At 38.9% G+C, this 23,226-nt stretch overlaps 1 protein-coding gene across 2 annotated transcripts in view; it reads right to left on the minus strand.

Moving 5' to 3' along the window:
- The window catches only part of CLVS2 (clavesin 2), a 64,159-nt gene extending 41,300 nt beyond the window's left edge, over positions 1-22,859 (minus strand). The window contains exons 1-4 of one of the 2 annotated variants that reach the window (XM_061207353.1): positions 22,759-22,859; positions 22,180-22,468; positions 20,808-21,734; positions 9,433-9,607 (exon numbers count right to left, since the gene is read on the minus strand). In XM_061207353.1, the coding sequence (XP_061063336.1) occupies positions 9,433-9,607; positions 20,808-21,196 (564 nt within the window). In that variant the 5' untranslated portion in view covers positions 21,197-21,734; positions 22,180-22,468; positions 22,759-22,859. Of the gene's footprint in view, positions 1-9,432; positions 9,608-20,807; positions 21,735-22,179; positions 22,573-22,758 lie in introns of those variants that run through there. The other variant, XM_061207351.1, reaches the window with a different exon arrangement.
- Positions 22,860-23,226: the final 367 nt, after the last annotated feature.

Raw genomic sequence — 23,226 nt, forward strand, 5'->3', positions numbered from 1 at the left:
GAAATTATTTTGAATCTATATTTATATATCTAGACAAAACTATTAACCGATGTGAAAAAATAAACACACTTTAGAGAATGCAAGTGTTCTGCAATTTTACCTCCCTCGTACTCCTTCAGGTGGAAAAAAAAAAAATATATATATATATATATATGTAAACAAAACAAAAAAGAGAGAAAAGAATTCAAGGACTTGAGGAAAGGAAATCTAAGACACAGCAAATATTACACAAGAATGAAATTTGAAAGTTTTCTATAATGACAGCTCTAATACAGACCTAATAAACAAGAGGAAAAAGTCATAACAGGAAATAAAGAGCTCCTAGAATACCTTCAAGAGGAAAGTGGATTCCTTATAGTACACAATATGATTGAAAAACTAGGTACTGATAGCATAACTTTTACTTTATTAATTTATGTACTAAAATTATATTGACTTTTTGCATGTTTTCACTAGATGACTAAACAATAAGTAAAACTTCAACTGGTTTTTAAAGCACTTGATAGATATTGACAAAATGGTGAAAGCTGGTGGACTCTACATCCTAAAATTTGACATTGATTTCAGTCTTTAAGCCTATGCAACAAGACTTTACAGTCAAATCCTTTCAGTGTTTCAGCAGCTAGTATTCTTTTTCGGGGAGTTTCTCAAGGTAGGCAATCTCGAATTTTTTAAAAAGTCATATTCTCATTTTATGAAAATTAAATCCCCAATTCAGAGGATTTCTAACTTTCAAGGTAAAGCAACAAAAATATCACTATTTAAGACTACGTCTTACATGTAGTCTTAAGACGCTAGAAGAATGATTACTATTTTTCTCCTTTTAAAATCGGGATCTTAGGAGCGCTGAACTGATTGAATCACAGCTGTGTTACCTTTGTTATGGGGATATAGCTATAGTGACCCACGTACATAGAAATTGCCAGCACCTCTATCTAGGCAAAGCTAGTCGGGTACAGAGATTGCAATAAGTACACAGAATGGATTGTAGGAAAACTGCATTTATTTCTTTGTGCTTAAATGTTGGAATAAAACTTTCTTGAAACACTGTCTAATTATCACCTCTTCCTTTCAGAGAACATAAGCAAACATGCTATAAAGAGCTGATAGAAGAGTCATCATAGGTATTTTAGGGAATCAGCATTGTGAAGGAGAAGACAAGGTGTCCACCATTCCTCTTCTTCCTAGAATCACAGACTACATTTCTTCATCTCCTTTATAGTTATGGGTGTCGACTTGACTGAGTTTTCTAGCCAAGAGAATTCAAATTCAAATAAACAATGTACACTGTTTTCAGGTTTGGCCCATAGACATGTATCATACGTGATCCTCCATGCTTTTTCACCTTATAGGGAAATGCAATGAAACTGACCAAAGTGACCCGGGAAGCCACACATAGAAAACGGCAGGGCAACAAAGTGGAAGGAACATGGGTTACTGACTCGCTAGGAGAAGCACCAAAGCACCCTATTGATTTCACCGTGAGATGGTTGAGCAAAGGCACACATTTTCGTTTGTTACAGCAGCTATCATTACCTTATATAACTACCTCACACTCACCCACATCTTAAAATTCCAACTGACTGAGGCCTTTCAAAATGCAGTTGACCTCAAGCCATAGAAACACACTATTTTTAACTGTGCATCAAATAGAAGCCCAGGATTAATACAAGGAGGCATTCCTCTTATGAGTTTATTGTGACTTCTCCAATTGCTGATATGAAGAAAATTAAGCCCATTAAAAACAAATCCTCAGAATAGTTAAAATGAAGAATAAAGAGTATTTTAATTTCCAGATCAATCTTAAGAGAATATAACAAGAGTGCTACTCATGGATGGGACAGAAGAATCACTCACCTCCAAGATTCTGGCAATATGGTACCAGAATTTTAAAACTTAAGAAAACAAAAATGACACCTTAATTTGAGATTTCAAAAGATTTTGATTTAGATGTCCAGGAGGTTACATTTATGAAGGTGAAATGACTAAACATTTGAAAGATAAGCATGTCAGTTTTATCAACATCTGTAAGAAAATCTGATAGCACTGGGGTCTTAAACTAATTTTTTCCAGTTTTATCAAGGCATGATTGACAAAAATTGGATATATTTAAGGTATACAGCATGATATTTTGGTATACACATACATTGTAAAATAATTGCCACAATCAGGCTAACTAACATATCTATCACCTCACATAATTACCTTTTTTTGTGTGTGTGTGTGGTAAAAACAGTTGAGATCTACTCTCTTAGCAAATTTCAAGTATACAACACATTATTATTAACTATAGTCACCATTCTGTCCATTAGGTCTCCAGGATTTATTCATCTTGTAACTGAAATGTTGTACCCTTTGACCAGCATTTCCCCATTTCCCCAACCTCCCGACCCCTGGTAACCACCATTCTCCTCCCTGTTACTATGAATTTGACTTTTTAGATCCCACATGTAAGTGAGATAATGCAGTACTTGTCTTTCAGTGCCTGGCTTACTTCACTTAGCATAATGTCCTCGAGGTTCATCCGTATTGTTGCAAACAGCAGGATTCCTTTCTTTTTTAAGGTTGTATCTAAACTAATTTTTTTAAGATAAATGAATGTTCACATTTTGCCATTTTGATTTGAAGAGAGTGAAAAAAATGAAGTTCTACTGGGAGAGAAGAATATATCAAGATGCATTTACATTGCTAATAAAAAGAATAAGAGAGAACTTGCAGTTACTCATCTTTTTTGTTCTCCAGTTAAGGACTTGTCTTAACATAGCCAATAAAATGAAATGTAGAATAGCTCATATGGCTGTTCAGTTTTTCATTATAGGTAGTTACTTTCTATCCATTTATCATTATCTCAATGACTCAAACAGAAAGATTATTTGCTTCCTTCCCTTTTGTTGCTTAAATTATTTGGCTATTAGAAGAAAAATGATAGCTAGTCTCCTTTTCAGTGGTTGAAAGTGTACAGGTATTAAATTGTATGGATAATTACTGATACTCCTTACTTTAATTCAGTAAGTGTATGTTAAGTAAGTCTAGAGCACTCATCTCTTTATTTTTTTTTCAAGGTTGACAGCTACTTCCTATAACTAGACATTTTAAATGGATTTAGCTGCTAATCAAAAAAAAAAAAAGCAATTTTAATGCAAGAAAAAATAGTGAGATATATGCACATACACATGTATGTAGGTACATGTATGTGTTATGTGTATGTGTATATATGTACATATATATGCAGAATTAACCTGGCCTCTTAGCAAAGTTTATATAATCCTTAGCCTGCTTGCTGAACTGAATATTATATATAGCTTTTACATGTCTATTGTCAGATTTTAAAAAGACTTCCAACGTCCTACTTCTGGGGACTAAACCTCTCAGCCAAGCCACATTCTCATACCATGAAATCAAGCAACTTTAGGGTTTTCACTCATTTTGTTTTAGGTTAAGAAACAACTGAAAGGAAGCACACTTAGCTCAGACAGCTATGCGTGTGATGAACAAAATGTCACTTTTTTTTTTTACACACTGCCCTTGTCACTGTTTCTCGACATGGTTCTGACTGTGCATACAAAATGTGGAAATAAATGCTCCCACCTCCAGGCTGTCTGAATAAATACAGTTCATGAGTCCGTGTGTTCATTTTCAAAAAGACAGGTATTGTTTCAGACCGCTACCATCAATGCACCATCATGCGGCCTTAAATTTACAAGGCAGCTTGCATGCAAGAGGTTTCTGCTATTGCCAGAAGCATTATAAGCCTGAAAACTATTGGTAGGTTAACAACCATTGCAAAAAACACTGTTGCAAAGCAGAGTCCTTTTGTCTTATTATGAAAGCCTAATTTGCTCAATATCTCACTGACTTCCTTTTTAATATTCTCCGTAACTGTCCTACATACACACACACACACACACATACACACACACACGCACGTACACACACATGTGCAATTTCAAAGCTAGCAGGAACTGTGGGTAAGATCGGGAAGACTGAATAATCTAACGCTAGACTGAAGTTAATGGCGCTCCTCACCCGCTAGCCCTGGACAGGGATATTCCAAGTCATTAGCATGGCCTTTGTTTTTGGCAAGATCCCCTAGGTAGGACTGGCCTTCCAAACAGTCAGAGCCAGAATTTGTAGTGGCAGCACTTTCTGCCTTCCACATGAATGACCAGAGCTCTCAGAGCTAGCAGATTGGTGGCTGCTAGTTAACACTGGACCTTTGAGTCAAAAGAAAGGGCCAGCATTAAGTACTGTGAATTGATTACATATTCTTTATTCTTTCACAAGTCCTATTTATTAAGGGCTCTTACAATATCTGGCACTGATTTAGGCACTTTGTGATGGCTCTACATCTGAGTCTTAGGTAGCAATTCAAAGAGCTATTCAATTCTTTGTTACAGCCAAACCCCTTGTCAGCAAGCTACCTCTTGACTACATTATGTACTTTTCAGCAGATGGAGTTTGGGGATTCCTGTGAAATTGTGAAAGCAACAGCACAGAGACTCAGCAGAACAGAGCTAAGGGGGAATACCAGGTAAATACATCCAAAGGGCAACAAACAACAGAGGTAGGGTCAGGATATGTTTTAAAAAATCACAAATAAGAGATTCTGGATTCATAAGAGAGTTTGAGTTTTTCACTACCAAAGAGTTTTAAGAATGGTAATATTTTATAAGAAAAATATTAAAATAGAGCAACAGCAACCAAAAAATATTAAAAGCATACTGCTTCATTATAAATTCAGTCTAAGCTGTTCCAGGTATTTCCAAACATTTCATGTTTTAATTGGCTTCCCAGGCAGATATCTTAGAGTCAACGTCACATCCACTTAATCTTGTATTGATTTTCTAAGATGCTTCCTGTTACTACCCTAATCAATTACATTCTTGTTAGGTGCAAGACAATTTTCTCTTTCTCTTTTCCTTCCGACTAAGAATGAATACTTTATTTCCACAGAAAATATCTGATGTTGCCTCTTATCTGTCAAGCAGCCGCATTGTGTTGGTAAAAAATCTTCTATGCCTTTCATTTAAAAAAAAATGTTTGAAGATTCTGCAAAGAGAAAGCGTACAGAATTGCCTTGGATTGGTATAATGAGTGGCTTACCAACTTGTGGTTGTGAGGATAAAAGTTCTCTTTGGCTAGCAGAAAAGTGCCTTGCCCTTGTCCTTCATCACAGGGAACTGGGAGGTTGGTAGTCACTCAAAGAGACCACTCACTGGGAAGAAGAAAATGGTTCTGACACTTGGTGTCCAAAAAAGTGCAAGGTCAGCCATTTGTGACTATTTTAGTACTGTACTATCCCAACAAAGAAATTTCACCTGTATTGAAATGTGAGGATTTTGGGCAAGGGGGAGGAAAGTTACTTTAACCTGAGGGTACCCATTTTTTCTTAGGCACAGCCCTGGAAACAACAGAAACAACAAGGGGGCATGGGAGGCACAAACTATTGGATGTACAATGGGCTCAAGGATGTATTGTACAACACGAGGAGTATAGCCAATATTTTGTAATAACTGTAAATGGAAAGTAACCTTTAAAATTGTATAATTTTTTTAATTAACAAAAAACCAGAAACAACAAGATTCAGGAAAGACATTCATTCTTTGGAATCAGACAACCTGGACTCAAGCCTTGAGGTCAGTTGAGAAAATTCAGGTAAGTGTCTTAAACTCCCTGAAGTTTCATTATCTGTCCTACAAAATGGGATCAATATAAGTACCTCCAGGGTAGTCTGGGTGTCCTCTATATCTAACCCCTCTCCTTTGATCCAAGTCAATTCTTCTACCCAGCAGATCTTTCCAAAGAAGAAGAGTGACCAGGTCACTTTCCTGTCCCAAATGTCCCCATGTCTGGAGTACACAGGTCAAACCACACAGCATGCCTTCCTCCAGCCCATAGGGCCAGGTCTCAGCCTGCCTTTTCCAGATCACCTCTGGTCATTTGTTTCTATTCATTTCTCACTCTAGCCATATCGAAACTGATTTATCACATACTTTCAATGCTTTATAGCTGTCTGTTTGTTCAAGTCACCTCCCCCAAAGTTTCCCTGCCCAAAATGCTCTTCCTGTCCTTATTCCCTTAGCAAACTCTTGCTCCTCCCTCAAGGCCAAAGCTATCTCCACAATCACCACCTTTCCAACTGTGCCTGGAGTTTCTCCCAAAAGAAACAAAGATTAATTTTCACCAGGTGAAAAAAATCTCATTTTTTGTTTGTCTTCCAACAAGAAAAAAATATATTATTTGGCATCTAACATGAAAATATCTAGATGCTATTTAACCAGAAAGTGAAGTGATTTTTTAAAAATGGAATCTGTTATCTATAATCTGAGCACTAAAAGCAAAATATGATATTTTTCAGATTCCCAAAGTCAATCATCTTTAAGTCTTCACAGCCTAGGTAGTCACTGAATTGTGAGAAAACCAGCACACATCCAGAAAAATATGCCACTTGAAAAATGAGCTTACCCACATCAATTACTTTGATCATTAATATCACCTGCTAAGTGCAAGGTGTATTATTTCTAATGTAATACTTTAAAATTGGTATAAATGAATAGACTGACAGCCAAACAAGTTAAGTAATTTGCCCAAATACTTGATATGTGGCAGGGCTGCCATCCAAACCCAGGTCTGTCTGCCTCTATAGCCCGTTTGCATCCTTCAACAGTGTCTCTCTGTTGGCCTTCTGCTGTGATCACAGGTGGATCTTACAGCAATGGTCTCTGTGTTTTTATCCAAAGTATAAGGTGCCATCTCTAGCTGGGTCACTTAAAATACTTGAGGAAAAAGGGGATTGGTGTATGCAGGTAGACAGGTTATACAGTCACCTCTGTATAAAGAAAGAGAGATGGGCCCTCTTCAAAACACAGTTACATCCCTTAATAATACACATCATTAAATTAAGTTTCCTCCCTGGCACTAGACCCACTGGTAGCTTTTCTTACTTTTGGTTTAATCCCCTAGGATATTTTTTTGTTTGCCTAAATAAAAGTAACATATTACAGCAGAATGATAGCGTGATATAAGTTATCACTGAGTTATTAAAACTATTCTTACCTCTTAATTTCCCTGACTGGGTTAATTGGAAGGGGTTTATTATTGTGGTTTTGGTGGTGGTCTTAGTGATGGCGGTAGTTGTGTTTAACAATCTAAAATTGTGCATATGTGTCTTTACTTCAAACGCTTTACGGTTTCCTGTTAATCTCAAAAAAAAAGTTTATTCATGCTCTGCGTGAAACATATCAATACACAATAATATTTCTCACATAGTAAGTGCAAAATAAAAGAGTCTTCATTGGAAAAGTCAGAAAAGGTTACTTCAGTATGAAAGTAAATATGAAATCACACATGTCACAATGGAACATTTTTAGCACATCTTATATTCCTATTCAGAATCACCATTGTTTATAGATATCGATATAGACATAGACACAGATAGAGACATAGATATAGAGCATTTAAAAATTAATTTGAACTAGAGAAAAAATGAGTTCAAAAGTTAGTAACATGTCAAATTTATTCCCAGGAGGAGCTCCCTTCTTTTAAGTGGCTTCCCAATGGGCAACGAGGAGGAATCAACCCTGCTTACTCAGTTTGGGTCCTGGGAGCGAGGAAAGGGGCTTGGGACCGTGGTGGGGAATAGAGACAAGGCAGTTCAGCAAAGGTCCCTACAGGGAGGGGGACCATTCCCCTCTCTAACACAAGCACAGAGGTTTAATCTGGCTGTAGCTCCTGTTGGGCTGACCCTCAGCACTTAAAAAAGTCCTGATGGGAGCCATGGGTAATGGGGAGGTTCCCAAACATGTCCAAGTGGTCAGTTTTTTCCTCCACCGAGGACTTATCATATTACTATTAAATGACTCCATAAAGTGTGTAAATTAGCAAACAGCAAGATATTGAGTCTATCCTTGAGGTGTTTGTTTTTTTCAATTTTTTGGAAATAATATGAGTTCTCCAGATCTTCATATGCTGAAGGCCTAGACGACCCCTCATGCCAGTTAAATTGGGATCATGATTATAAAAGGCTAGGTTACCATTCTGTGTTAAGTAATATGGTTGGTGGTAACCAATCTTCTCTATAAAGTGAAGAACACTTTACACGCTGATGGCAGGAGGGCAGAATTAGGACTGATTCTACATGATACACACATTTCCAAACACTGTGTTTCCCCATGCCCTCCCAACTCATATTAACTGTCTCTATGGAGTTAAAAAGAAAGTGTAGTTCAAGATAAGGTAGGAGCAAGGCTGACTCACCAAGAGCAAGTCAGGAAATCTGCATCAGGGAAAGCCTATCAGAGAAAAGGATCAGTGTGTCTTATTCACTCCAGAGGCAAAACCCAAATTGTGAATTCAATTTGGTTAAGATGTCCTGCTACTTGGAGAAGTGACCTTTTTTTAGCGGGCCATCATCCTTCAATTTAGGTGCCTATAGACACAGTCAGAAATTACTGTGAAGCAGAGATCTAGATAATTCTGGTTGTTCTACTTAAAAAAAAAAAAAAATCTAGCATCCTGGACTAATGAATGACAACAATAAAATTAGTTATTTTGTGATATTTTCAGTGATAAACGTTACAAAAACTAACTGCTGCAAACTTCTAAAAAGCATGTTGAACATACTGAGAATAAATACTGAATAACATCACTTTAGAATTAATTTACAAATTTTTTAAGAATTTAAATTTTATTCCATAAACATTATATATAAAGTAGCATAAAGCAAAGCAGAGAGCAGAAAAAAGACACCTTAAAACTTAAAAAGAAATCGTCGATATTAGGTTTATAACATGCCACTAAATAATAATTGATTTTCCATTTTATAATTCCCAACCAGTTAAATGTCATTCATTGGAAGATGCACCATTCCTCTGTCAACTCCACATCATGGCTCTTCCACAATAAAAAAAAAAAAAAAAAAAAGCAAAAAATAACCCCAATTAAGTCTAAAGAAGTAATTCAAAACAGTGATTCCATATCTTAGATACCAAAAAACATACGATTGATTGGCTTTCCAACAGTTGTTGGGCAACTAAATGGAACAATGAAGCAAACATTTAGCTAATTAACAACTATACACAGAAAAGGAAAGAAAAACAAACAAACAAAAGCCTAGATAGCTAATAATTAAAATCCAGAAGATGTTGCTTGTTCTGATTATCAAGCTAAAAATCCCAGATCATCACTGGCACTTAATGTTTAGACATAGTGAGGGCTTAGTGCCAAGTATAACAAGCTTCCATTCAGTAAAAGGCCCACATCTTCTAGCTTTTCTTCTATGATCCTTTGTCCAGTTAGTGTTTTAGTGTTTGTGCTTGAAAACTAGTTTTTTAAATGTGCTTTTATTATTCCTTAAGTAAGATCTTCTGTTGTTCTAGCACAGATAAGCCAAACATGGGAGACTGAGAAACTGGGTAATTTGTAAATCATTACCTGAAGGCCTTCGATAGCCAAGCGCAGCATGCTTGGTGTAAGTTTAGAGGCTTGCTTGAAGGTGAAGTTACTCCAGTCTATGATCAAAACAAATCCATTCACTTGAAGCTCAGGATCTTCAATCATGGCTTCTAAAGAAAGTAAGATGGCACGCAAAATATCCACCAGTGTGTACCTATCAGCAACAGAAAAGTGCTGCATTAAATCTGACAACCACTTTTGTAGAAGCTATAGAAAGTTGTGAAGCATACTAAAAATTCCCTTTTAAAATACATCAGGAATCTTAAGGAAATGATTTTGTTTAAAAATCTTTTAAGATGAAGTTTACTTTATTCGCTATACTCAGGGGACATATTAGAATTTAACATGCATTCTACCAAAACAAATTCCAATGCTTTTGAAAACATTACAATTTGTTTCATATTTTAAAACCTTTTCCTTTCCTTCTAGGCCTTCCTATGAGTTTATAAAATCTCATTTCAACAACCCTAAATACTAGGCATGGTACTTTTAAATAGCTCAAGAATGCTCTCAGTAGTATTGACGTTTCATATCTTCACATGTGGAAAATTTGAGAATGAGATTTGAAGGAGTTTCATCAATAAACAACACTATATGTAAACAGTTATGATTGAAAGTGTCAACAGATTTTAATTGTACTGAGTTTATATCATAAAGATAAAAGAAAAGAAAAGAAAAAGGAAAGGTGGGATGGACAGAAAGAAAGGGAAATCAATGAAAATAAAAGGGAAAATGTACCTGTCTGTTATTACATAGGCCATCCAAATTTAGGGGTCAAGACTTTATCTTTTTCTACCTTGCAACTTAGCACAGTGCCTGGCACACTGTAAAAACCCAATAAATGCTCTTTACTTTCTTCTAAAATGGAACTAGACTAGAGTGCAAAGACACTAATTGTACATTAAGACACTGCCTCAACGAAGGCAGCAGAAGTAAGAAGAAAAGAAGCCAAATTTGAGAAGTATTTTAGAGGTAAACTTTTTAAAATTTAATACTTAATTAAATGTGAGGGCTAAGATTGAGGGAAGAGTATAAGATGACACACAGATTCTAGCTTCATTCTGATTAAATGGTAAAAATCTTTCATCAAAATCAATAATGCAAAAAGAGGATACAGTTGAAGATGGCTGGAAATGTGGAATTTGGAATAGTATCCGTTGTACTTGAGAAACATGTAGTATACCCAGAAAGATATATCAAGTAAACATTTGAAAAAGTAAATTCCAAACTCAGGAGAGAGCTCAAGATTGAAAATTCCAGAATCAAAAGCATACCAATCCTACGTTCAAGGAAGTGAAGGAGGTAATGCAATCTGAGCTGAGAAGAAAATGAGATAATTATTCTAAGAGGGAATCCCAGCATTTCAAGAGGGATTAGTACATTTATGGAAGATGTTAACAATTTTCCATTTTTAGCAGCCTGCATTTCAAGTTTACTTTTCTGCTCAGACTTTCAGGTGGAGGTATCTGGGAAAAGCGAGAGAAAGAAATCTTGACCTCAGGGAAGAGGTGGTGTGGGGAGGGGGGTGGATGAGGAGTGGAAATCATTGGGATTCAGTGGAAGCGATGGGCTCACCAGGAAGATGCATGAGACTGTGAGCACATGTGAGGGAGTAGTTCTATTTTGACTTCTAAAAACATTTGGAGGCGAATGGAGAAAGTGTAGTAGTTCAGAAAGGAAGGAATAATTAACAGTGAAACCTCAGGCAATTTCTCACTTTCTCTGGGCCTCATTTCCTCATCTGTAAAATCAGTAGTTTGGAATAAAATCTCTTTAGGGTCCCAGCATTAATCAAGCAAAGGGCGTGGTGTCAGAAGACTTCAAGCCGGAATCTCTTCCTGTCCCTCATTAGCTGTGTGGTCCTGGACATGTCAATGACTTATCATTCTGAGACTTAGTTCCTTTAAATGAGAGTATCTATGATTATCTCACTGCATCTCACTGGCAGTGGCAAGGTGGGAGGAGGGGGTATGGGAAGGGAAGTCAAAAACATGATTCAGGTGAAAGCATTTGCACAATACTAGGTATATAGCATGTGTTCAGCAAATGTTGGTTGGAATACACACATAGCACACTTTTTTTTGTAATGGTAACCACAGACATAGGGCACTAGGCAGGGTGTAATCAGAACTAAAGAATATTTGCTTGTAAATTTTACTTAAAAATTAACGATAATCTTTAGATAGCTTACTACTACTGTGAAAAGCAAGGATCAAGAGATTATTTTTAAATCTCTGGAAAGCATACAGGGTATTTATAGGCCTAAGGCTATGGCATCTCAAAATACTACATAAGCACATGAGTAAAATTTTTTGTAGAGCTCTGTTACTTGTCTTTAAATCTGTGAAATATGAATGACTGAATACCTTTATCTGTCACTTCATGGCTGGCTCATCTCCTTTTTAAACATAATGGCCTAACACAGTATTGTGACCAAAAGCTATAAACCTACACAGACTGGAATGTTGGAGCAGGAAGGCTATAGTTCTGGTTAAAATTTAGATCTACCCCCTCTAAAAAAGTATTCACTTTAATTTCTGAAGTTCATAATAATATCACAGTTAAGAAAATTAAAAATTAGAACAATCCAATTTAGAACTTCCCCCCATTATGATCATTCTTACATTTCCTATAAGAATGACAAATAGCATTAATACCAAACAGCCTTAAGTAAAAGTGGAATCTGAAATCGGCTTTGGAAGAATGATGCACTGTATGTATTAAGAATAAACCATGGCACCAGTAGGGCTGAAAACAAGAGGCAATTTGTTTTAACTAACACATTTTAAGTTTGGTTTTTCCAAAACTGTGTCAAATCAAGAGAGAAACTTATATACATATCATCATTCCAAAGGAAAGGAAATAAGGCAAATCCCAGGATCGTCAATAGAGAAAAGCAGGTTTGCAAAGTTTTCAAGAGTAAATCTAACCAATGGTTTTTTAATTTAATATCTTCTTCCAAAAAGAGAATTAAGTGATCTTTATATAAATTATACTAATGTGTAAGTTTACTAAAGGAAACATAAAAACATCCTAGCTAACTGAATTCAAAAGGCAGGGCAAAACCACTCTTGAGGGGCTTCCCTGGTGGCACAGTGGTTCAGAATCTGCCTGCCAATGCAGGGGACACGGGTTCGAGCCCTGGTCTGGGAAGATCCCACATGCCGCGGAGCAACTAGGCCCGTGAGCCACAACTACTGAGCCTGCGCGTCTGGAGCCTGTGCTCCACAACAAGAGAGGCCGCGACAGTGAGAGGCCCGCGCACCGCGATGAAGAGTGGCCCCCGCTTTCCGCAACTAGAGAAAGCCCTCGCACGAAACGAAGAGCCAACACAGCCAAAAATAAATAAATTAAAAAAAAAAAAAATCCTTCCCTCTACTTTAAAAAAAAAAAACAACAAACAAACCACTCTTGACACTCCAATCCTCTGTTGTCAAACATGTCACATTACTACCATTAGCAGCTCAGCAGGTTATTCCTAAGCAGAACATTATTACATGAGATCTTGCCAAAGTCCACAAAATATCTTCCAAAGAAATGGAGCATTTTATGAATTTTCTGTCTTCAGGAATCCTACTTTCATTATTCTCTTTGAAACTATTTTTGAACTGTTGTATTTTACAAATTAGATGTCACTACAATGAGTATTTCACAAGCTCATGTTTGGGGTTTGCACCCCAATTATAGTAGCTCTACCATTGCTATTCTCCCCTCCTATGTTGAAAGAAAGCCATAAACAATAAACTAGCACATTAATGGAGCTCCTGACTCCTGACTGTGTTTCCCAAAGCAGCATTAGGTAAAGCCTGAACCTGAAATCAACTTGGAGAGGATGAAATAATGACACCAGTACAACTGGGACTATGTAGACCATTGCTCTTGAAAGAAGTCAAAGCTGCTATAATATGTAAAAAAAAAAAAAAATTTCTCCTATATAGTACCAGTGTGATCAAGAGCAGGGAAGCTTCTTCTCCTGCCTCTGGCCTTACAAGGTTTTGGGGAGCTACCTAGCCTATGCTTCTCTCCTGGGGTTCACAACGTCTCATCCCCTACTGGAGCTTACAATCAGTGCAAAGAGCAACTTAAATCACAAACAGGCCATTTCCTTCCTACTCTCCAGCCCTTTCTTGTAGCCTGACAAGGAAAAACTGGCATCTTGGCATCACACTGAACAGCACAACAGCAAGTAGTTTCCCCTCTGTCACTAAATCAATCAGCCATTATTAAATTCTTCATTAGGCTGCCCCCAACCCTCAGTTTTCATTATGCCACATTTTCTAATGTCTGAAGCACTTTGTGTTAGAAAGGTGCTAGGGGAAGAGACAAAGGAGAGGAATTACTTTTATTAATGCCTCAGAGTATCATTAGTGCTAAAGTCAATGAATTCACCAAGGTATTTTATATTACTGAGTGGTAATAATAATATCTCTATCTGTGTAATCGTTTAAGATTTCCAAAGCAATTTCAAATGCATTATCTTATCTCAAAATAAGCCCAAAGTCTCTGTGCCTGGCTTAGTTTCTATTATTTTGGAGATGAGGACACAGATGAGGTCTCAGAGAATTTAGACAGTTTGTCCAAAGTCACTATGGGAGTAAAACTGGAAGCCTAGATGAGAAGCTGGGTCTTTCTGACACCCCAGTGCTCTCCACTCCTTATGGTGCCTAGACCTAGAACCGAGTTTGATGAATAGCTGTTCTGCTTTCTCATGTCTCCGTGGCATACTGTGTGTCAGAAGATGGATCAGAAAGTCGATACCAACATGGCGCCAGGCCAGGTACCAGGGTAGCTCCAGCCTGGTCCCAGCAAGGGGCTTTGGCAGAAGAAAAGTAACAAGACGTTCGTGAAAGTCAGGATGGGAACAGGCTAAGTCTACAAACCTTGGAGGAAATATGAAATCCAAAATAATTATGTGTCTGGTTTGTATCACTAGGCACAGATTAGTTGTCTCAGCCTTGCTTTAATTTTACTGCTGTGGAAATGTAGGTGAGTAAGAACAAAAGAATCCTTGTAAATGAAACATCTAGAGGAAAAATGTCATTCTTTGAAAAGAAAAAGGTTAAAAAATGTGCACCTGCTGCCGCCAAAATAAAATGAAATGAAATAAAACAAAGTTGTGCTGGAAAAATACAAACATTGAAAAGGCAACTCTTCCTCAGGGCAGAATAAGTGCTTACTTAGCTGCTTGATACAGTCTTTGCCTTCAGAATATTTATTCTACCAACTTAAATTTCTGTGCCTAATGGTCTACATTCTGATATTTAATCAAGATTTTCTAAAACATAGTTGAATTATTTAATTATCAGAGCTTGCTTTTTTTATAATTATGTTTAATTGTCTTTTCCCAGATTTATGTTGGTTAACTATCTGTACACACAAAGCAAGTTTGACCAATTCACTTACTAGCTGTGCGGTTATGGGTGGAATAACTGCTCTGTGCCTGCAAAATGTGGATATTGACAGAACCTACCTCGTATGTATGTGATAAAGATTTAATAAATTAATGTTTATAAAGTGCTTAGAATAGTGCCTGACACATAGCATATGCTATAAAAGTGTTTTAAAATGAATGAATGAATTAAATAATTAATTAAAATGAAAAAATAAAAGGTTGAATTACATTACCCGAGCAGATGATTTTCTCTCTATACGACACTGAGCAGCCTGCTGCCCCTGCCCTGAACTTCCAGCACTGACAAGCAGTACCCTCATTTAGCACTTAACGACCTCTCTGAAGTTATTTAGCTTTTTGTGTTTTTCCTTCCCAGAGAGGTTGTATGTTCCTTGATGGTACAAAGAATGTGTCATGTGTCTTTTTTTGCACCTAGCACCTATTAAATGTCCACGTATGTAGCAAATGCTGGAAAAAAGTATACTTTTTAAAACATTGATTTGAATCAAGTACTATTCTATTCACTCATTTTACTCGATGTTGTAAAGACCCAACCAACGTACGGGGACATCTTTTCCCTCACGTCAATAGTGCCGCTTACTATGTTAATGAAATATATGTACCTGCCTTCAATGATGTAAAAGAATTCAATCTTTTTTCCCAGAATGGAGGAAATATAGTAATTTACTAAGGATAATTTAATAATTTACTAATTGTTGGCTCATGTTTTAAAATATCCATCCTTTCAGAGCACTTTAGTAACATCAAATCTGTTGCTTCTTTTCAACTTTGTTTAAAGTTGCATATTTGAAACATGAAAATAGCCTGGTTTGGGCCAGACCCAATCAACATCCTGCTGAAGTTTGGAACTCTTGGTCATTGCTGTTATTTCAGGATTATTTCACTAATTACTGCATAATTACCCTCGTTTTTAGAGACTGTCCTATTTTTTTTAAGAGATTTGTCCCAATATTTCGCTAACATTTCTCAGGACAATTTTTTTTTCTCTCCCATTTTCCATGGTATGAACCAAGGGCATATTTTGAAGCGAGCTGCAGTTCCCAGAGTATTTGTTTAAAGAGCAGCCCTATAAGGAAGCAATACAGAAGTCCTGCTGGGACAGAAACCCCATGGAACCCACACCTGCCATTCCTAGTATTGACCTAATCTCAAAATCAGCCGTAATACAGCATAGCAGTGCCTTTAGGATTTCGAAGGTAAGGATTCCTGACCCTGCCAGGATATATGACACCAGGAAAGAAAAAGTTGAGAAATATTTAAATATTTTAATAAACAGAGCCAAGAAGACTTGAAAAATCAGTCCAAAAAAATTAAGCCTCTTTTTTGGCTTGTTTTTTGTTTTTAAAATTATCAAGTAAGAGTGTTTCTCCCTAATTAACTAGTTAATTGCCCTCGTCTGTTTTAATCTATTTCTAATCATTTTATTTTATTTTATTTTATTTTAGTGCACTTCCACAGAAGAGTAAAGCTTTGTGGCTGAGAATAAAGCAAATATGTATAGTCTATGGCTATTTTTAAAAAATTTTAAGCTACCATCATCATAACCTTCTTTCATTTGAAGATTGGCCACATTATTTTAATAAATGAGAGCATAGTCATAATTAAAACTGAAGCTTCAAATAGCTGGCCATTTGTATAATATTTTCCTTTGTATGAAAAAGCCACACAATAAGAATGAACAAACTGGCAATAGTACATTTTTTAGGCAAATTCCAGGATAAGTTAGAGGATCATAGCATTGTCTCACCAATCAGTCTTTGAGCCCTTTCAGAGTTTCAGTACTATAAGTGATAATCAATGTCCGTTATGACAAGCCAAACACGGTACAAGACGGTCAGTACTTTCTGAATTGCCACTATATTAGAATCATTTTAATTTCGCTGTATTTGTTTTCTAGTGGTTGTTAACCAGATTCCAGATAAATTGTTTGTTTACAATGGGTTGTTTGTGGTACTAAGTATAGAGAAGTCATTTATAAGTCTAAGAAGGTAAAATACCACTTGCAGGCTAACTGACAAATTACAGGCCACATATCAGAATACATGTCATCATTATGTTTCAGGTAACACAGTTTGCTCATGAATATTCCCAATAATTACATGCCAGTGAATTTCGACTTCTCAGATACCTGCTCGCATGCCCTAGGGTCTAGACCACAATCTACTTTCGTTCCAAACTTCCTTTTCTTAAGGTAGTGTAATCTATTCTAGCTTCTTGGTACATTATCATCACACTCTGTTGATGAAATCAGGTGGACAATTTGAAGGTATCTGCTGAGTCCTAAGCAGGGAACTGTCACTCAGGAAAGCAAGACAGCATGTAATATATGAAGGACTACTGCATCACAGTGCTGCAGGGTAACAATCCGGTTGTTTTTAATTTTGTGGAATCTACTTTTGTTTTCAGAAATTATGTTAGATGATTTGAAAAGAAAACAAAAAGATAAAAGTGTGTGAATCTTTGCCAAGGATAGCCTGCTCAATAAATGTAACAAATCATCTGAAACCTGTTCTATGTTTTTTTAAAAAAGAACCACAGACCACGCTGAAAGTCATTTTGACATTTCAGTATTTCAAATATTTTTTTAGCTGTATTAGAAGGTGGGTACACTGTAAATATTATATCTCAGTCTCCTGAAGATTCCATATTTCTTGTAAAGGCTTTGGAAATCGTCCAGTTACTTGCAATAACCTGAAACTGACCTGCACTATATTGCAATAGGAAGAGACACTATTTTATTTATAGTCACCATCTCACACACATTTACTGTTTCCAGTCTCCTGAGAAGCACAGAAAACTGTCCTAAAAATTCAATATAGGAGAAAGTATATATCAGATAACGTCCTACTTAGAATTCTTTTTTTTAAAAATGCATAACTCAATTCAACTCAACAAACATTTACTGAACATTAACTCTAGTTCAGGTGCTGTTATAATAACATGAGGCTTAGTCTTTTTTTGTTATACAAAACTCTTCACAAAGTTTTTCAAAATTCACAAAAAATCTTGATTATTCCCTTTGGGAGGTTGGAAATAACCTGTTATCCAAATAAAGGGGGACATTTTCTTCTACCTCATTTCTGGAATTTCCCTGTGTAATCCTGGACAATTCCCACCTATTCTTTCTTTAAAACAATGCTACTTTGTCTCTTTCAATAATTTTTTTTTTTTTTTTTTTTAGTTGTTGAAAGCCAGGTAATTCACTGAACAACTCAAGAAGGTGGTTAGAATTATGTTCAGATGTGCATTCTTCTCCAGGGACCCAGGTTGTTTAGACTGGTGGGATCAGAGCAGGAAGGTGGGATCACCTCACTCACAGAACAGGGGAGGGATGAGGAGCAAGAGAATTTGGCACATGGCATATCCAGCTAACAGAGCAAGCATAAGGTAAACACCTAGGGAAGGTGGCAGAGACTTCTGTAGCAGTCAAGTCAGATAAGCCTTGAAAATGTATAGTGGAGGAAGGAAGGGGATTCAGGCCAAAGGCAGGAAAAGAGCTGGTGACACTCTGGGCACTGTCAGAAAGGCAGCTGTCCTGCTGGTTTCAGAGCAGGGCAGAGACAGTTCTTATGCACATCTCCCAACGATAAAGGTTTACAGAGGATGCCGAGAGGGTGGACCTGCTTATCCACTAGTCTTTGTATATGCATATGTAGATACGGGATAGGGGGGCGCAGGCAGGGAAAAGGAGGGAGGGACTTTTTAAAAAAAATATAGGAGGAGGAAACTCAACTGAATTTTAGATAAGCTCCAAATAACTTGTATACCTTTTGATCTTGAAGTACTAAAACTTCTTGATCACACCTGTTCATTTCCAACCACAGAAATTGAATTCACAATTATTAGTCTATAGGCCCTGTAAGGTATTTTTACAGGACATGGCTTTTCATTTTTAATGTCACATGTACAAAGTTTTAATATTTAAGATTTTGTGTAGATTTAAAGAAATAGTTCTACATATCAGTTAATAAGTCTCCTCCCATTGTAGATTTCCAGGGAGATATATTTGGATTACTAGTAACTTATCCTTTATATGAAAACATGAGATAGACAACTAAAACATAGTTTCTTTAGTAGGTCCAAAATAATCACCTTTTCACATACATGAGAACTACAAGTGGCTTTTATCTTAATTAGGTTTATAAATCAATGTCAATATTAGCTCACTTATAGAAATAAATGAAAATAGGTTTGATGTATGCTCATGTCTCCCTAAGGGCAATCTGCTTCCCTAATGATATCTTTAACAGACTTTGAGACATATTTAAATATACAATTTCCACAGCTCCCATTTCCTGGCAACTCAATAAACTAAGTTCCAATCTAACTCATGAAATACTAGGTTCTTTCCTGAATAAAATTTTTCAGCTTTGATATACACAATAATTGGTTTGCATAACCCTACAATGTACTTCTTAGATGAACTAAAAACTTTTTAAAGAGAAATTGTGGCCAAAGGATGGCATTTCACGAGCCTTTATACTTTGCTACCTGATAAAGAGTAGAGTAAAATCTCTATAATTAACCAAAGTAAGAGACAGAAAGAGAACTCCATTCCCCTCAATGGCTAACTCTATGAGTTTCTTAGCTTTATGATTCTTCACGTAGTAGCTTATCTTTATATTTACCTAAAAAATAATCGGAGTAGTTCTCAACGTAGAATTACAGGGAAAAGGAGACCAACTGAAGGGTTAAACGCCTGTTAAAAATATTAATTTGCATTCTAAAGTCCCAAGACTCTGAGAAGCCTATCTAGAGACCTGTAAGATCCATAAGATTTCTCAGTAACTGTAAAAGTCTTTTAAAGTTGCTCCAGAGATGGTTTAAACTAACCAGATGCATCAAAAATCACCATTCACCGCACTAAAAATACAACGATGTTTTAACAACAAGCTTCTTATGATTCATAATTCTGGTAACACTTTTAAGTTCCATGACATTTATTTAACTTCGAACTTAACTGAAACTACCTTACACAAAGGTCTTTTATAATTTCTTGTATCTTTCAATCTGAGAAAATAATTCCTCCAACTGAGGAAGTAGAAGAGTCATTGTCTGTTTTTTTCTATTGTCATGTAGATGAAGTAAGAATATTAGTTCTCCTCCATTAAAAAGCCAGAGAGCTCAAAAAGTCTACCAACTGACAGATCTGAACATTTTTCACTTCCTTCCAAAAGATGAAAAATCACATCAGACAGGAAACACATTCTTTAGATTAGTGACAGGTGGAGAACAAGCACACAAGTCAGCCTTTATTTTCAGGGTCGGCAGCATGCTCAGCAACAGAGGGGACAACTCTTCCTTTTTATTGAAGTGACACACATCATATTATTCCTTCATCTACACATCACCAAGCAGAAAAGTTTCCAAGCAATAAAACTACTTGATCTTGGTTGAATGCCAGGGTAGTCTTAAAAAAATGAAATCGCAGTACTAAAGAGAGAGATGAGGAGGAGGAGGTGGAGGACGATGGATGATGGTGATGAATCCAGTTTAAGAATTTCTTTAGGAAAAAAAGAAAAAAAAAAGAATTTCTTTAGGAGGAAGGAGGGAAAGTTGTCTCCATTCTCATACTCATTTCTCCACAGAACAGTAAACTTATTTAGGAGTTGAAAAAATTAGCAGCTTTATTTAGAAGCTGAATGATTTAGATTATACAGCACAATAATATGGTTCATGAAGCACCTAACGCTGCAGTAGAAAACGGGAGCTAGTGAAGTAAGAGTTTCAAAGGTAAAGATAAAGGTCCCACCCCTCCCCCCAGGGTGCCCACCAAAAACGCATTTCTTAGTTCCAGTTTCTCTTCCCCCCACCCCCCACCCCGCCCCGAGCCAAATAAACAGTAACGTCAAAGCTGTAAAACTATGACACTACTCAAGATAAATTCTGGAAAATGGGAGAGTAAAAGAAGCCCTAGTACAAGTTCGGATTTAGGACTTACCTGCTCTGATCCCAGTTGGCAGCGAAAAGGACTAGAATCTTCCTGCCATAGTGGTCCAGATTGGCTAGGCCCCCAGGGAAGCCATCCTTCAGGGCCTGCTTGATGCCAGGATCCGTGGCCTTGAAGCTTTTGAACATGTCCAGGTTCTGCTGCCGGTACTCAAAGTACTGGGCCAGGAGGCGGAAAGCCTCGAAGTGATGAAACTTCCTGGCCCGCAAGAAGCGTAAGATGAAGGCATCATCTGTGCGGAGAAAGCCAATGTCCGGCCTGGTGATGACCATATCCCTCACCTCCTGGATGTCCTGGTGCAGTGTGTCTGGGTTCTCATTGAGCTCCAGGCGGGCTTTCTCCAGGGTCTCAGGAGAGAGACCAGCCTGTAAATGAGTCATTGTTCTTGTTCCTGAGCCCTGCCTTTCTCTTGCTGGCTGTCCCACCGCACCGCTGGCCCTGGTCACTACCACACGCCGGCCTCCAGACCTCGCTGCTGCCTGCTTCCTCTTCTTTACGGGAAACGATTTGTCTTGGTGTCCAATCAAGTACCCTGTTGCTCCTGCTTCCCCACACCTTTTCTCTGAAGGATATAAACTTCTTTGCCCACCCCCTAAAAACAACGTCCCACTTTAGTTCCCTTGTCCCTTTCCTTCAAAGAGATGTGGACCTCTGGCGGCCCAGCACTCCTCTTCTTGTCCTTTCTCTCTCCTAACAAAACACCCCTAATTGCACCCCGCACGGGGGGTGCTGATCTTGGTGCTGTCCTCTTCTCTTCCGAGATGTAACAGAAAAAGCCCCCACGCACATCTCAGCCCCAGCACTGTCATGCTTCTGCGGTCCCTACTGAAGGATGCTCCTGCCAGGGATAACGATGGAAATTCTGATTAATAATAAGGCGGCTCTTCAGCGCGGAGCTCAGGGCGGGGGAGAGCGCGTCTTTGCCAGGAGGAAAAAGAGAGAAAGAGAAAGAGGGGGGAAGGAGCTTATTTCTCTTTCTACTTATTCAAAGATGCTATTTCTAAGACATTTGTGGGATTCTATTTAAAATGACTGTGATCCAGTTAGGTGGAGACTCTGCAGATAGCGCACCTTCCCTCCTCCCCTCCTGGATACACCGTGATCTCATAAGGCACCAGAAGGGGTTTTGGTGGCGTTGGCACCAGCGTGGGCTTCCCCCTCAACCCCACCCCCAACTTCTGCCTTCCTCTAGCCCTTTATTTCAACGGACTTGCTGCGGAGGGGTTGGGGGGAGGGATCTCGCCGGGAAGGTACATTGCAAATGCAGGGTTGGGGGAGGAGAGGGTGGGGAAAAGGAGTGGAGGATAAAACCTTTTCAATAATACCCCAAAGCAAGAGAGAAGAGAGAGCAGCCGGCTCCTACCAGCAAACCCGGAGGCGGGGACGCTAAGCAAGGCGGCCCTCCCTGGCATCCATCGGCCGCGGCTTCGGAGGCGGCGGCGGCGGCGACAGCGGCATCAGCTCCTCTCGCTGGGTCGGAGCGAGCGAAGAAGAGGGACGGCAGCTGGGACCCGGGCAGAAGACGCTCTGGGGAGCAGCCCTGACCACATCGTCCGCGAGCAGCCCGCTTCCTCTCCCCGCAGGAGGGGTGGGGGGGAGCAGAGCTAGGGCCACCGGTGCGCCAGGTTCTCGCCCGGCCCTGCCATCCTCGCCTTCGGGAGAGGAGAAGGAAGGGAGCGAGAATCAAACGCCTGGATGGAGAAGGCCACGCGGGTAGCCGCCGCCTCTGCGCGCGCGGAGCCGCCGGGACAGTGGGCGCGGCGGGGCGGCCGCTGCGGGGCGCGGGCCTCACCCTGGGCGCTCCCCGGCGGCCGCAGTCGGGCGCGCCCCTCCGGGCTGCTGCTGCGGCGGCTGCGGCGGCCGCTGCTCAAAGAGGACGCGGCTCAGCCTAACTCCTCTCTAATTACCCCGGCACAGATCTCGCTGCGACGTAAGCACTCACTCAGCTCGCGCACGCCCTCGGCTCCTCTCCCCCTGACTCGTTTGGGTAGGATCGCAGTTTCCGTGGCATTCAGATATCCCGAACCCCAAGTTGAGCCCGCTCCTGGTCCCCACTCCCGGGATGGCTGCTCGGGCGGACATGGCCTGGCCGGGCGGAGCCGCGACGCCTTGCCGCCTCCCCACGCCCCGCTCTCCCCCTTTGTGTGCGAGACCCCGGCGCTGCCCGGCGGCGAGTAGCTGTAGTAGATGGAAATTCACAGCGACACACATTTTCTAGTTCCGGTAGGAGGTAATTTGGCTGTGGAAGGAGTACGGAAACATTGTGTCCTTTCCACATTTTGTTGTTGACAGAAAGGTTGAATTTAGTAAAGAAGACCAGAGTGGTTCCAAAGCATTGTGCTGATGATTCAGTGTCCGGAGGAACTTATGTGGATAGGATTTCGACCATAAACTCTGGCTGCTAAATTCC

The sequence above is a fragment of the Eubalaena glacialis genome, chromosome 12 (assembly GCF_028564815.1).
Source record: "Eubalaena glacialis isolate mEubGla1 chromosome 12, mEubGla1.1.hap2.+ XY, whole genome shotgun sequence".
Classification (NCBI taxonomy): Eukaryota; Metazoa; Chordata; class Mammalia; order Artiodactyla; family Balaenidae; genus Eubalaena; species Eubalaena glacialis.